This window comes from Scleropages formosus, chromosome 15 (assembly GCF_900964775.1).
Source record: "Scleropages formosus chromosome 15, fSclFor1.1, whole genome shotgun sequence".
Lineage (NCBI taxonomy): Eukaryota > Metazoa > Chordata > Actinopteri > Osteoglossiformes > Osteoglossidae > Scleropages > Scleropages formosus.
The window spans coordinates 23,809,124-23,824,147 of record NC_041820.1 but is presented as its reverse complement, the minus strand read 5'-3'; the positions used below and the strand labels follow the sequence as shown (position 1 = coordinate 23,824,147).

Sequence of the window (15,024 nt, the reverse complement as noted above, 5' to 3'; positions counted from 1 at the left end):
GTTTTATTAACAGTGTATGATTTCCAGAAGGCCTATGCTTCTTCACTATTGCATTAAATATGGATGTGTTGAATGCTGAGTGAAAATACTAGTGGTTCCCAGGGACCTGTTAATATATTCCTCACTAAGTGCTTGACCTTTAACCCCTATTTACCCAGAAGGTCATCAAGTCATCATTGTTTCTTGAAGCCTCCCTTGAAATTTTTAAAACCTGTTTTGGAATTCATGGAGAAAACAAGACAATTTCCAACACCTTTCCTTGTGAAGTTTAATTGATCTAACATTATGAGCACTGATGAGCAATGCCATTGTCTTTTTCACATGGTACCATAAAGGTGGTGATAACACTACATAGAGTTCATTGGATGTTGCTTTGGAAAAAAGTGTCTGCTAAATAAATAAATTTAAATGTAGGTGGAGAAATAGAAAGCCAGGTAGGGACATTGTTTTATAGTTCAGATTTTGAATTGTCAATTTTCTGTAGTTCAGTAGGGGACCTGTCTCTGTCCTAAACACAAGACTTACTTGTTGCTTACAGCATTAAGTGTTTTGAGAATCTGAGTTTATTGGCAAGCAGCACAATGTTAACTGTTCAGTTTCACTGATGGAAAGATTGTATTTGATCCAGCCATAACGTGTGACGTGTCCTGGTGTGGATTTATATTCACATCAGCAGCACAAATAAGAAAAAGTCAAGGAGCTATCTGCAAGGGGTCAGTATAATTGCACCTTTAATTCAGAAGACATGATGAATGACCTCCTGCTTCCAGCTGCTCTGATTTAGGCATGTTGTCTCAGTCCACCCTGGCAGTTCGCAGTAGTGTTTATTTTGTCAGGGGTTTCAGGGTGATTGTAGGCAGTGATCTTGAACTTAAAATGTGGGTAGTGTTTGTCTTAAATGACACAAAACATGATAATGTTCTGTTTAGGCATCGAGAAAAGACATCTATGCACAGAATGTTGACATGAGAATGAGAAAATGGTTACTCAGTATCTTTTGCATACTGTTCTAAATCGAGCCTGTATCCCATCTTATACTGAAAAACCGCAGTAGTTAGTTACACTGTTGTCTAGCCATGCTGCTCTTACCATTAATTTTGGCAACTGCCCTCTCTGTCAGAGAGACATTGTTTAACAACACAGTTTTGGTTTGTTTGAAACCTCACAGTAAATATTGCCAGTCACAGTAGTAGTTGTTGGCAAGGGTTGAGGTTGAAAGCATGTTTTGGGAAAGCAAAGGTGCGTTGAGTTGGGTCACGGAGGTGGAAATCTCATAAGGCTATCAGAAGGCAGAATAGTATTGCAAAACACACTCATTATTAAAGTAGGATCTCATATTTTCATATTGAAAAAAGAATGTATTTGGATTGCAGGCCCTCTCGAATTCTGCTTTTTACCTTTTTTGTAAATACGACTTAAGCTCAAAACAAATTAAAACAGTGTAGTGTGCTTAATTGTTTGTTTTTTTCCTTTTTTTTAAAAAAAATAGAATTTATATCTGGCTTTGAAAAGTGAGTACAAAATAATCATGTATGGCTAGTTGTTATATGTGGATTATGAGCAGCTCCGCAGACAGTATGTACTCTGGGCTGCTAGTTGACATTCTTATTCTACTATTAGAGAAGTAATGAGTGGGAACGTCTTACTTCAGGTTATTCAGCTCCTCAGATTTGCACAGACTGCTGTGCTCTCTTCAAGAATAATTTTATAATATAGGGACAGCTGGTAGTGTAATGGTTAGAGCTTCTGCCTTTTGATCTAAAGGTCGCACGTTTGATCTCCGGGTGTAGTACCCTCGAAGATGGTACTTGACCTAAAATTGCTCCAGTAAAAATTACCCAGCTGTTTAAATGGGTAAATAACTGTAAACTTAACATGGTAAGTCGCTTTGGAGAAAAGCGACAGATAAATGAATAAATGTAATTTGCATGAATGAGAACATACATGAAGGCAGCATTAATATTCCATTGGGGATGTGTTCTGTGTTTTCTATATGTAAAAGTTGCTGTTGTTCATTATTACAGATACAGTCATACCCTGAGATACACTCATTCGGGCTGTGAGAAATTACACTGTTAAGGAGTTTTAAAACCCCTGCTTTGGGTCATGGGGAATTTCTTCGTGTTTGTGAGGACTGAATTTTGTTTTTATGCAGTGCTCGCTAGCTGAAGGGTGCAAAGTCGGAGGCACCATGTAGTCATCTTTTCAGTTATAGTTTGGCTTGTGTTGTGCTAACTTCTCAACATCCATTAGCCCTTACGTTTAAATCTACACCCTTGTTTGCGCTCTGTCATCATAGTCCCGTTTGGACTGTCGAAACCTTTTCTACTTGTTTACTGAGTTTTAATTCATTTACATGGCTTTACTGATTCTGTTTTTCATTCTTAATGGTTGAATTCAGTTAAAAAAATATGATTTCTATTTATTTTTAGTTGGTGAACGTTTAAGTATGTGGTGCATAATACGTACAGATGAGCTGAATGAGTTCAGGTGGACAGCCATATAGTATTATGGAGTAATTAATGGAGGTAAAGCGTGTTTTTAACGTTAACTATTGAAGTAAAGGTAAAGGTTAATGGGATTTGGTGTTATTTCAGGTGTCAATATTAATTTACAAAATGTTAATGTTAACATAATTTTTACTGCTGAATTTATAAGGATTGCCCTTACAAAGAGTTTTTCCCGAACACAACGTAGCATGTGGGGTGGCTTTTACTTTATGAATGGTCTAAGGGAGTTGTTGTCTTTTCCTGTCGCGATGTTGTATGTTTTTCTCAAGGCTTATGTATGTGAAGCTGGATGAGGGTGTCCATTCCTGACTGAGGCTCATGTTGGACCGGGTGGTGGGTGTTGAAAGGCTGCTGTTGACCCGATTAAACTGAGGCTAACGTCAGCTACAGCGGGACTCAAGCCCTCGAGAGCCTGCCTTCCGTCGAGTCGGCCCACGCACTCGAACCGGAGCGGCGATGCAAGAAGGGTACCGCCTGAGGCCCAGATCAAAGGCGCGGTTCAAAGCCAGCCTCGCGTCATGGTGAATTTTCCCCTTCTTGAGCCGAGTGGCTTTCGTATACTCCACCTCCCCACCCCACCCTGTCACTCTCAGTCCCCTTTCACTGTCAACTGTTGGAACTGTGCTCCAAATGTCTGGCTCCCCTTGCTCTAAGCACCTCCTCTTTGATATGGAAAAACAGCAGTGAAGTAGAGCCTCGTCAGATCAGCCGTCAGCAGGCGGTGCTGTCTCCGGACAGGCTCTGTGCTCCGGCACTGTGCCGTCAATGTGCTCCTGCCCACCAGCGCTTTCGTGCCGTCAGTTCTGGTCCTCCAGCTCAGGGTGGCAGGTGGCAGACCATAGGGGGAGGGGCAGTCTATTAATAGAGCAGGTGGGCGGGTGCGACCATCCCGCCCGTAAGGCTGCTCGGGAGCTTTATGTAGGCTCCCAGTGAAACTGCCCCCTGGGACGGTATCGTTGCCTTTATAAGCAGAACGCTGCTAGGAGCCCAACAGTTTGGCTTGTTTGTGCTGCAGCTTGTAGAAATCTGAATAGTTTTTGAAGTCCTGATTTTGAACACTGAGAAAACTCTGTGATGTTCTTTTGGAATTAAATATGAAAGCCTAAGTGCAAATATATCTTGCATTCAGTAGCCATAATCGCTCATGCTCAAGACTGGATGCGTGCACTTTTCCACTTGTGCACTTTCTTAGTTGAGTCTTGCTCTTAAATTGCTGGTGAACTGTTCATAGTTGAGTCATAGCAGACTGCTACATCTGACCTTCTGGCTCAGCTTATGCAAAGGCTGGAACTGACCGACAGTACAGAGTAGGCCATCAAAAAGTCATGAGGAAGGTGGTATATTGGTGGAGTTATAATGAAAATGCTTTATATGTCTTTAATGTTAAAATATATGTGCAGCGGCCTGCACACCGGCCTGCCTAAAAACCTGTGCTGACCAGCTGGCCCCTATCTTCACAAAGATCTTCAACAGATCACTGGAGATGTGCGAAGTTCCTTCCTGCTTCAAACGCTCCACCATCATCCCCATCCCAAAGAAACCCAAAATCACAGGACTTAATGACTACAGACCTGTCGCCTTAATGTCTGTGGTCATGAAGTCATTTGAAAAACTGGTGTTGGCCTACCTGAAGGACATCACTGGACCCTTGCTGGACCCCCTGCAGTTTGCTTACTGAGCAAACAGGTCTGTGGATGATGCAGTCAACATGGGACTGCACTACATCCTGCAACATCTGGACAAACCAGGGACTTATGCCAGAATCCTGTTCGTGGACTTCAGCTCAGCCTTCAACGCCATCATCCCACACCTCCTCCTGTCCAAATTAACCCAACTCTCTGTGCCCACCTCCATCTGTCAGTGGATCACCAACTTTCTGACAGACAGGCAGCAGCTAGTGAGGCTGGGAAAATTCTCATCCAATACTCGCACGATCAGTACTGGTGCCCCCCAGGGATGCGTGCTCTCCCCACTGCTCTTCTCCCTGTACACCAACAACTGCACCGCTAAAGACCCCTCTGTCAAACTCCTGAAGTTTGCAGACGACACCACACTCATCGGCCTCATCCGGGATGGTGACGAGTCTGCTTACAGACAGGAGGTCGAAGAGCTGGCTGTCTGGTGCAGTCATAACAACCTGGAGCTGAACACGCTCAAAACGGTGGAGATGATCGTAGACTTCAGGAGAAACACCTCAGCATTATCCCCACTCACCATCATGAACAGCACTGTGGCAACAGTGGAGTCATTCAGGTTCCTGGGCACCACCATCTCACAGGACCTGAAGTGGGAGCCCCACGTAGACTCCATTGTGAAGAAGGCCCAGCAGAGGTTGTACTTCCTTCGCCAGCTGAGGAAGTTCAACCTGCCACAGGAGCTACTGATGCAATTCTACTCTGCAGTCATCGAGTCTGTCCTCTGCACTTCTATAACTGTCTGGTTCGGCTCAGCTACGAAATCAGACATCAGAAGGTTACAGCGGATAGTTCGGACTGCTGGAAGAATCATCGGCACATCCCCCCCAGCTCTCCAAGAACTGCACTCGTCCAGAGTCAGTAAAAGGGCTAGCAAAATCATTCTAGACCCCTCACATCCAGGCCACTTCCTCTTCGAACCCTTGCCATCTGGCCGGCGCTACAGAGCACCGAGCACCAGGACAGCCAGGCATAAGAAAAGTTTCTTTCCTCAGGCCATCTACCTCATGAACACCTAAATCTCTCCCCTAGAGAGTAAACCAGTGCAATACATAATGCTATTTATATTTATATTTATAACTTTTTATCACATCATATCTCTTCTCACACTCTTGTATATAATATTGGGTACTGTATATTTTTATATATTGTTCATCCCTTATTCACATACTCTATCTTCTCATCTATCTCGCCACTGTCATTCTGTCTGTGCTGTGGAAGTTCCTGTCACCAAGACAAATTCCTTGTATGTGTGAACATACTTGGCAATAAAGCTCGTTCTGATTCTGATTCTGATTCTAATATATAGAGTATGTGTAGTGACACAGTAGCTAGTAAATTGACTTTGTCGTAACTAGCAAGTGCCTTTATACTGTATTACACAAATAAAAAGGATATACAGACATCCCTCGACTTAAGCAAATTGACTATTCTTCAACTCCTCACGTAAGTCGAAATTTAAGTATGCCTGTTTCCCCCTCCTCCCCCACCATTCAACCTAACATATTTTGTCCATCTGTTATTGCACCTTGACGTTTCTTCATTATTATTGTTGCGCTCATGCTAGCTGTTTCTTTCACGTGCAGCACTGCTGTATTTATAGTCGATACGGCTAAACCTGGTTCCCGTGCTATAGATGAAAATCTTTGTCCACCTTCATACTTCCTCGTTATTTTATATTTCATCTTCAAATCCATTGCTGTACGCTTGCGAGACGGTTCTCGTTTTCCTTGCATTTACATGTATTCATTTAGCAGACACTTTTCTTCAAAGCGACATGCATCTCATAGAAAATACAATGTGTGCATTACATTAGTAGAAAGAGACTTAGATGCAGACGCGTGATTCTTAAGTACAGTTAGTTTCTTACCACCATATGAATTGATGTACATCACACGAGTAGCTGTATAAAACTATCCAAATATCAACAGTTCTTTTCTAGTATATTTTTTAAATATAAAAACCTTTAGGTTACACTACAGGAGTAGTTGTGTGAAGGTTTATCCATTGTTTAACAAACATGATTTCAAAGTTATAGTGCATGAACATTTACACGTTACATGAACTTAGTAGATCATAGTCCAAGTCCGGAAAAGGTGAGTTTTAAGAACCTTTTTAAATGTGGACAGCGATTCAGCAGTAACTGAATCCCTCAAGTGTGCATTTACTACCAGACATTGTGAATAATGAAATGGGTAAAAAATATGCGAAAAAATCACTACACTAACAAGAAGAGATGCCTTCACGTCTTAAAATACGCAGACAGTGGGAAGATGCAGCTTCCTGGCTTGTCTCGCTACACCGACTTGTGCTTAACATATTTCAGATGTTTTGTGTAAGCACTATCCATAAATAATTTGTATGCTGGGAATTTTTACGTTAATCCAGATTTACATAAAGAAAATTTACGTAAGTAGTGGAGTGTCTGTATAAGACATTAATTTGCATAAATTCAACTTTTTCTATTATGGCTTTGTTATAGTTTTCACTTCTTTCACACATCATTTGTGCTAATACTAATGTACAATAACAACATAAGTAACAGCTCAGTTATATTTTTGTTCTGCACTACTTTCACTTGCATTTCCAAATCTCTTTTCTCTCTTTCTTTTCTGCTCCTCCAGAGTGTTCATGTTTCAGTCATTTGCAACTTGAATGGAACCACACATGAAACATTCTGTATATAAAACAACCTTTTTGTAAATAAAGCACAGTGACTGATTGACACACTGAGTCAATAAGAAATACGGTGCCCTGCAGCAGCGCAGACAGCCGATTTTATCATAAAGCAGGTGGAGCGCTTGTTACAAATGTTAAAGGTTACAAAAGCTAGGACTTAAAAATAATATAATAAGGTTGATAGGATGTAAATTGTAAACCCGGGTCATTGTAAGTCACACATATTGTTAGTTCAGGGTCTACCTGTGTGCTCAGTGCCAAGTCCTTTTGGGAAGCCTACATGAAACCTACGCAGGCAGTCATTCCCCTCACTGTTCCATCCGGTTACTGCCATCTCTATTTCATGGCCTATTTTAACAAACAGCAGCACATTTAAAACGCAATACATGCTAATAGCATTGCTGTGTGTGTGTGTGTGTGTGTGTGTGTGTGTGTGTGTGTGTGTGTACAGCCTGCTTCCAATACAGAGCTATTAGTAAGTGGTTGTCGACTACTAAAATCTTAATAGCATTTTTATGGTAATTTATTCTTTTTCATTGATTTCTTAATACCCTTATCCAGAGGGATTTGCGGTGCTTACATTTTCAAATTTTTCATGTTATTTAACCCAGCTGAAGATTCAGTTTTTTATTGCTGCCTTGATCCGAGTAAACAACAGGGCAAGACCAGACTTTGAATGCCCACTGAGAACTATACAGCATGCGTTATAGGGACAAAATTCATGCTTAGCTGCTGCAAGGCTTTGATTTCTGCATTCTAAGCTCCGGGCTGCTAGCTGTCCTTCCCTCACTCAGGGCATTGTGGGAAAGGCAGTGAAGAGCAGCCTTAACCACAAAATGGCAGCAGCAATGCAGGCCTAGCATTTGGTATCGGGGGGGGGGGGGGGGGGGGGGTCGCAGCAGCTCCTAATCACTCAGGTGCACCCTGTGTGAAGTCCTCGCCTCGCACAAACACCCAGTCACACCCCACCAGCTGATGTACTAGCAAAAATTCAAGAATATTTAATTTTACAAATGAGATGACTGGGCATGTCTCCAAAAATAAGTAGTATAATTCTACTGAAAATCCCTTAAGACCTGGGGTAATCTAGCTATGAATACCAACAATAAGTCACCCTTTCATGAAATTTAAAATTTATTACATTGTTGGGGTTACTTACGTATTTATTTGTTATGCTGTTATGTTAATTAAAAAAAATAATAAAAAAGTGCTGTTATTGGTTGAGAGAAACAACGAAGCCTAATGAAGTGGTGAGTGCTGACTGTTCATAACCACCAAGTGGCATATTGCGTACATTATGTACCTTTACATTTATTCATTTAGCTGACACTTTCCTCCAAAGTACCTTACAATATTAAGCTACTTACAATGATTTACCCATTTATACAACTGGGAAATATTTACTGCAGCAATTTAGCGAGAGTACCCTGGGCAAAGGTGTTACAGTAGTTGTTTTAGCCAGTTCTATCCACTATGATTGCCGCTGCCCGCCCCTGTACTGTATATTCAGCGGTGAGAAAAAAGAGCCTCAAACTGCCCAGTGGTTATAGCTCTCATCTTGTAATCTCACGATTCCTGCATGAATCCTGCTCCTGCTGTAAGTACCCTTCAGCAAAGTACTCACCCCGAATTGATACAGTAAGATCAGTGTCTAGAAGGGTAAATCATTGCAAAGTGGATTATCTACAATTTTAAATAATTTTTTAAGTTATCAAATAGATAAAGCTTATTAGTAACACTAATAATTAGGGTCCTGTGTTAGGTCTAACAGATAAACACCCATGTAACTGCACTTTCTGCTTTTTATTCACAGAAGAGGTTCAGAGTAAAAAGCCCAAAGGTTCTAAGTGTTGGCTCTGATGTTTTGGAATGAGCTCCCTCTCTCCCTCAGCTCAAGTCCTGAAGCCCTTTCACCATTCAAGAGAGGTCTTAAAGCACATCTCTTTCAGAGCCTCTTCTCTCCTGGTCTAATTACTGCTCCATAAACTTGCATTTCACCATCTGTCACCAAGACTTTTGTATTTTCTGTCAGTTCTGTTTGCAATTATTTGTGTCACGTATGTTGACCAGAACAATGGTATTTAAGAAACAAACTGTGTTGAAAATCACATGTCTGCATCTATAACTCTTCATCTGCTGCTATATGCACTTCTGTTTACTTTGAGCTGTGTCGACTTGGATAAAACTTGAAACATTCCAATTTTTTTTTAATATTTACATTTCATTAAACGAGTAGTTGCGTGAAGGTTTATCTGTTCAACAGGCATGTTTTTAAAGTTAAAGTACCTGAACATTTATAGATTACATGAACTTAAGAGATCATAGGTGAGGTGAGTCTGGAAGAGGTGAGTTTTCAGACCCTTTTCAACCGTGGAAAGAGATTCAACAGTTCTGAGTGAGAGAGGGAGGTCGTTCCACCACATCGGAGCCAGAACCGAGAACCTTTGTGCTTTACCTTTCGTGCACTGGACCACCAAGCGGGCAGAGTTGAAGGCGTGTAGCAGTCTGGCAATGTACAATATAGGTAGACAGATTAGCATTTTCTCGCTCGCTGTACTCTTTCTATGTGTATGCTGCTGTGGCTCTGTGCTATTTGTAAAGCCATTAAAAAAAAAAAAAAAAAAAAAAAAAAAGGAAAAAACACTCCTTACCACTGAATATGACTGCTTTTTTTCACATTCACCCTAACCAGGCACTCAGACTGAGAGAGCTCATATTTCAGGCGTGGAAGGCATGAGCAAAGAGTGAAAGTGTCTTTGTGTAGGAGGGAGAACATGACTTTGAACAGAGTGTAAACATTTACTGCAAACAACCTTGGCATTATAGGTAACTTCTGAGGTGGGGGGTGAGCATTCTGCTGAAAGTATGAAGAGGTCTTCACTAATGTTGTGTGGGCAGGTGGAAATTGCATGATGGACCCAGCGCTGTGCCTTGACTGTTTGCTGTAAAAGACAAAGATATGTCTTCCAGTTTATGCTTTGCTAGACAAAGTGTTATTTCAGTCCCACGGTGATCATCACTTGAGACAGCACTGCATATTCAGTTAACCCCATTTCTGAGCATCTCTGATTCTCACCTTCAGTTTAGATCCTTGTTTTAACCCCCAGTCAAGTGACAACTAAGCATGGGTTGGAGCATCATGTTGGAATTGATCTTTTTTTTTCCTTTTTTTCCAGTTTGAAATTCTTTGGAATTTCAATAAGACACAAGAAAGCTTAACATGTGTTAAGTACAGTTCTCCATCACAGATGTGCACATATGGCCACGCTGATGTTAATGTGCTCATGTGTTCTGTGTGCTTGTTCTCCCCCTAACCCCCAGCATGTCTCTGTCCCATCTTTTAAAAGAGCGTGGAACCTTCTAATCAGTATGTTTTTAGCATACTGCACTTTAGCAGGCTGTACCACAGACACATGAGAAAAGGCATATAAAGATGAGTACATATGTGCAGAATGAATATATATCTTTCTTATGGGTTGTATTTTATTACTGTCATGCCCACGTCCTCACCGCAAGCAGACACACCTGTGGCTAATCAGGGAGACGACACATGAAGAGACAGCACTCGATCGACCAAATCGCGGAACCTTGTCGAGCCCCCCGCACTTCTCTGCCTGTTTTGTCCTGCGATCTCTCCTGTGTTCCCAGTCCCTGTTCCTGTGCCTTTCTCTGTACGGTTTCCTGGTGTTCCAACCACTGGCTTTGTTCTGCGTGTTACGGCTTTGGATTATCCCTCCCGCTCTGACAATTGCTGATCGGTGACCCCTGCTTGTTCTTTGACTTCCCTCTTTTGCCTGCCCCTTATCGGGTACCTTTGCATAATAAACAGTGCACCTGGACTTGGGTCCGTACCTCTCCTTGGAAACATGACAATTACTCCCATAGGGTGGCAATGTTTTTTTTTTTTTCTTTTTTTTTTTAAAGGTACAGTTATATACTGTGTTTATTGTTTGCTGTAAACTGCTTACGTCAAAAACACACACACACACACACACACACACACATTTTCAGAACACGTCAAAAACAATAAAAAAAAATAAGTAATGGTCAAAAAAGTGTATTCCAACAAACTATGTCCCATGTTTACCTAGAGAGAGATGGCAGGGAAGCACATTGGTCAGACAGACCTTATCTATTCAGTATGGACAGCAGACAGTCATACATGACATGGACCAGAGGTGGTACATTTTTGAACGGACCACAAAAGGAAGCCGCAAAGGTGCTGCAGGCTGACATCAGCTGTATCGGGGTCCTCCAGCCACACAGTGTGCTTGTACTTGATCAGCGAAGGAAATGTGATAAAAGCGGTATCCAGGCACCGATCAAAATGCATTTATTTTCATTTGCGCTCATAACTTATTTAAGGAGTTTCAGGCTGCTCTTTTAAAGTGCAGAAATCCATTACCTTTGGAGTTAGTGGTTTTTGCGTTTCACGGATCAAATTACTTTTGTAATTCTCAGACGAGCTATTTTTCTTGATGTGCTTGCAGAAAAGGGGCAGAAAAGTGCCATTTAGTTAAGAAAAATGACACTTACCTCTGCGGTAGGGTTTTGCATTACTTCGTTGCCCTTTTTTTTAAAAACCCTGAGCGCTTGGCACGTTGCTGATACGCTCACAGCTGTTAAGACCACTTATGCCCAGGACAATAAAAGTGGGGGGGTTAGAGGCAGGCGCTCTTGTTTTGTAAGTTGCGACTGTCCACAGGGGGATGACCTCACTGAGAAGAGGCTACTCGTGTAACTCGCTGTGAGGGAGGAGGCCCCGACGAGCAGCTGCAATCCCTGTCTGAAAGCTCACCCACAGGAACGGACGGGTAAACAAAAGTATTTACCCCACCATTTCCAGCAAGGCGTGAAATGGAGTTTGGGTACCCATTTGGAAGACAGGCTTCCTTTTCCTGCTCTTCCGCCTGCCTGCCTCACACAGTAAGGGAGGTGGCCGGTGCCGGTGCACCCACGAGGAGCGTGTGGGTGTGAGGTACAGATGATGGGGGATGGTATCTGTGTGGCCCTTCCCAATCAAGCCCTGTGGAGCGTAACCCCCCCCCTTTTTGCACTCCGTCCCCTCCGTGCTGTTTGCGCAGGGGCCGCCGCGATGAACGGGAGTCTTGTTTGCGATGTAGGTCACCTCACACAGGAGGCCTCAGAGGAGCACAGCGGGGCTGTGCCAGGGCTCAATGGGCAATTGGCTGCGCTCGGCGGCGCGCCTGGCACACCCAGGGGAACCACAGCGGCTGCTTCCAAAGAGCCGTTGCATCTCAGCAGCCCCATATAGACCGGATGTGTTGCCTGTGTGTAGCCTCAAATTACAGAAATTTAAAAAGGGAGAACTGGGGGGCTTCTAAAGCCGTCATTTTGGGGGCATGTCTCCTCCTTTCTTTATAAGGCAGCCTCATTTATGTTGCTCCAGCCCAGTTTATGGTGCCAGTATACGCAGGACCACAAGTTCCACACATTTCTAAAACGTTTCCTTTCAGCAGACACTTTTCTCCCCAAGTGACTTAAGTGACTTGCAACGATTTACCCATTTATAGAGCTGGTAAGAACCTTTGTACTCCTGCATACTCCAGCAGGAGCTGGGATGCCAACCTGGGTCCTTTGAGGGCAAAGGCAGTGGTACTTGCTGTAAACACTGCATGTTAACATACACACACGTACACAGGCACACACAGGCCCAGCTGGATTACTCTGCGTACATGTGTCTTGCACTTCAGGTGTGTGAAAGCAGCACCTGAAAACACTGATAACTGTATTGTACTACTTCAGTCGCGTCCCTGTGTGTTTACTGCCAACGTCTGACCTTTACGAGTGTCCCACTTCACTGTGAAGGCTTGTCAGTTTCTCCTCTTACATCATAAAAAGTGCATATAAAACAAGTGAGCATTTTTTTGTGCATCGTGTTCTATACTTAGTTTCCTTAACCACTTGTCCAAGTCAGGGTCATGGAGGTCCGGAGGCTATCCTAGAAGCACAGGCTTGAGGATGGTACACTCTGGATGGACACCAGTCTGTCGCAGTGATAATGTCCTATAGTTGACATTTTGCCTTTTTTTTTAATTAATTAGCATCAATAGCCTTTTTTCTTAAAAGTGTAAAAATACGTTAAAGCGTCTTTTGTCTTTGTTCTTAACTTCTGTTTTCTCATTGCAAAGGAATGCTAGCAAAAACCATCTTTGCATGTTTTTCACTTAAAGGGAAAGACAGAAAAGCAAACAAACACTTTCTTTCTGGAAAACCTTGTTTTATTCTAATTAATTTTTTAAAAGCCACATATGTCTGAAGGGTCTGAAAAGCCTTGCGGTTACAAAGAGTCTGGCGGCTGTGTGCGTTGGCAGGGCGTTTTTCAGAAGCGCTGAGAGTACTTTAGGAAGGTCTGCTTGGGACTGACATCCCCAGTAGGTCGAGCTCTACAATGCCACATGCCTGGCCAACGCTGGAGGAGCTACAGGAGGAGACTTCCTCAGTGCCCATTTGGCCCACAGATTCGGGCATGATGTAGCTGTGTAGATGTACAGACGAAGGTAACTTGTTTTGGATTAAATTTCTTGGCTGTCCAAAACAGAATAAAATATCATTGGAAATACTAACTTGTAAAACACCGAAAGTGTCTGAAGCAAGGTTTCAAACCATTGAGATTCTGTGTGTGTCTTCTTTGGCTGTGTGTTGCAGTGTGTCAGAGGTACAGCAGATGGCAGTGAGCCGTCGGCAGGGAAAGGACCGATGCTTCTCAATGGCGCTAAATAATTAAGGGTTATCTTCTATGTGCCATTTAATGTATTTCTTCACAACGCTCTTGTTTTGGCAAGTCCCGTATGGAGTGAAGGACACCAGAACACAGTTTACTGAAGAATTTGTCTCAAAACATGTTGAGGGTTTCTAAAAGTGCCTGCTCATGCTCTTCCTGAGTCAAACTGCATGCATTTTGGAAATGTCATCTACGGTTACCTCCACAAAAGGAAAGAAAAGGAGGTTGCTGTGGCCGAGTGGCTCAGGCAATGGACTGGAAACCCATTGTGTTCTCTCTGCTCACATCTGAATCCTGCTGACTCAACTCTATTTCTGGAGGTAGCATTTAGAGCTGCCATCTTTGGGCTTAGAGGTTGCTGGTTCAAATCTGACCTCTTGCTATAGTTTGCTGGAGGAAGGGTTAGGGTTAGGATTGCCTTAGATCGCTCCCTTTTAAAAAATGACCAAGATGTGTAAATGGGCAAATTATTTCATGTTACTTAGAAGTCACTTTGAAGAAAAGTGTCACCTAAATGACTAAATGTGAATGACAGTGGGTTGTCTGTAAGGAAATTGTGAAGATGAACAGTGTGCCACCACGGTACACGATAGATAGTGGGGATTAAAACACCGAGGCCACGGCGTACCATTTTCACTGAGGTCAGGCTGCTGCAAGAGTGGCACCTTCATGGAATTGTCACACGTAGCGAAATGGCATGTGAATGGCATTAGCATATAATATTAGCTCAGTGTGAAAATGTTAATTGGTTTCCCATGCAAAAACTGGTAATGTTCATCTGGGTTATTAGATTATTTAAGAGCCGCTTTTGTCCAGAGTAATTTACATTTATTAGAGTCAAACTACATCTATTAATATGCCTGAGTAATTATGTCTTTGGAAGTTCCAAGTTAAGTACCTTTCCAGGCAAAGGAAACCTGAAAGTTTTTGTTTCTGAGCCTGACTTCTTGACTTATGTGTTCCCTGCTTAACACTTCATCAGTAGCTGTCAGCCGTGCCGATGTCACACCCCTTTAACCTCCTTTTCTGTCCTTCCAGATACGATGGACCAAGACGGCGGGCAGTGCCTCGGACCGTTTCCAAGACTCCAGCGTGTTCAACGAGACGCTGCGCATTGCCAAGATCCAGCGGCACCAGGGCGGCCGCTACTACTGCAAGGCTGAGAACGGCTTGGGCTCGCCCGCTATCAAGTCTATCCGCGTCGATGTCTACTGTGAGTCAGTGTTGCCTTCTCACACACCCATACCAATTACATCATCGGCTTTACAGGTATTGAAGAGTCCCAGGCAACACTTAAATTTTGCATGCATTCGTTACAGAAGAGCCAGTTTGCCCAGATGGATTTTTGCTGCAGTAGTTTGTTTGAATTTATATTTGTGAATAGGGGTTGCCACGC

General features: G+C 42.8%; 1 protein-coding gene across 3 annotated transcripts in view; it reads left to right on the top strand.

Moving 5' to 3' along the window:
• mdga2a (MAM domain containing glycosylphosphatidylinositol anchor 2a) overlaps nt 1-15,024 on the top strand; it is a 240,961-nt gene that overhangs the window by 85,340 nt on the left and 140,597 nt on the right. For all 3 annotated transcript variants that reach the window (XM_018764196.2, XM_018764195.2, XM_018764194.2), the window contains exon 3: nt 14,667-14,841. In XM_018764196.2, coding sequence (XP_018619712.1) covers nt 14,667-14,841 — 175 coding nt within the window. The remainder of the gene's footprint in view (nt 1-14,666; nt 14,842-15,024) is intronic.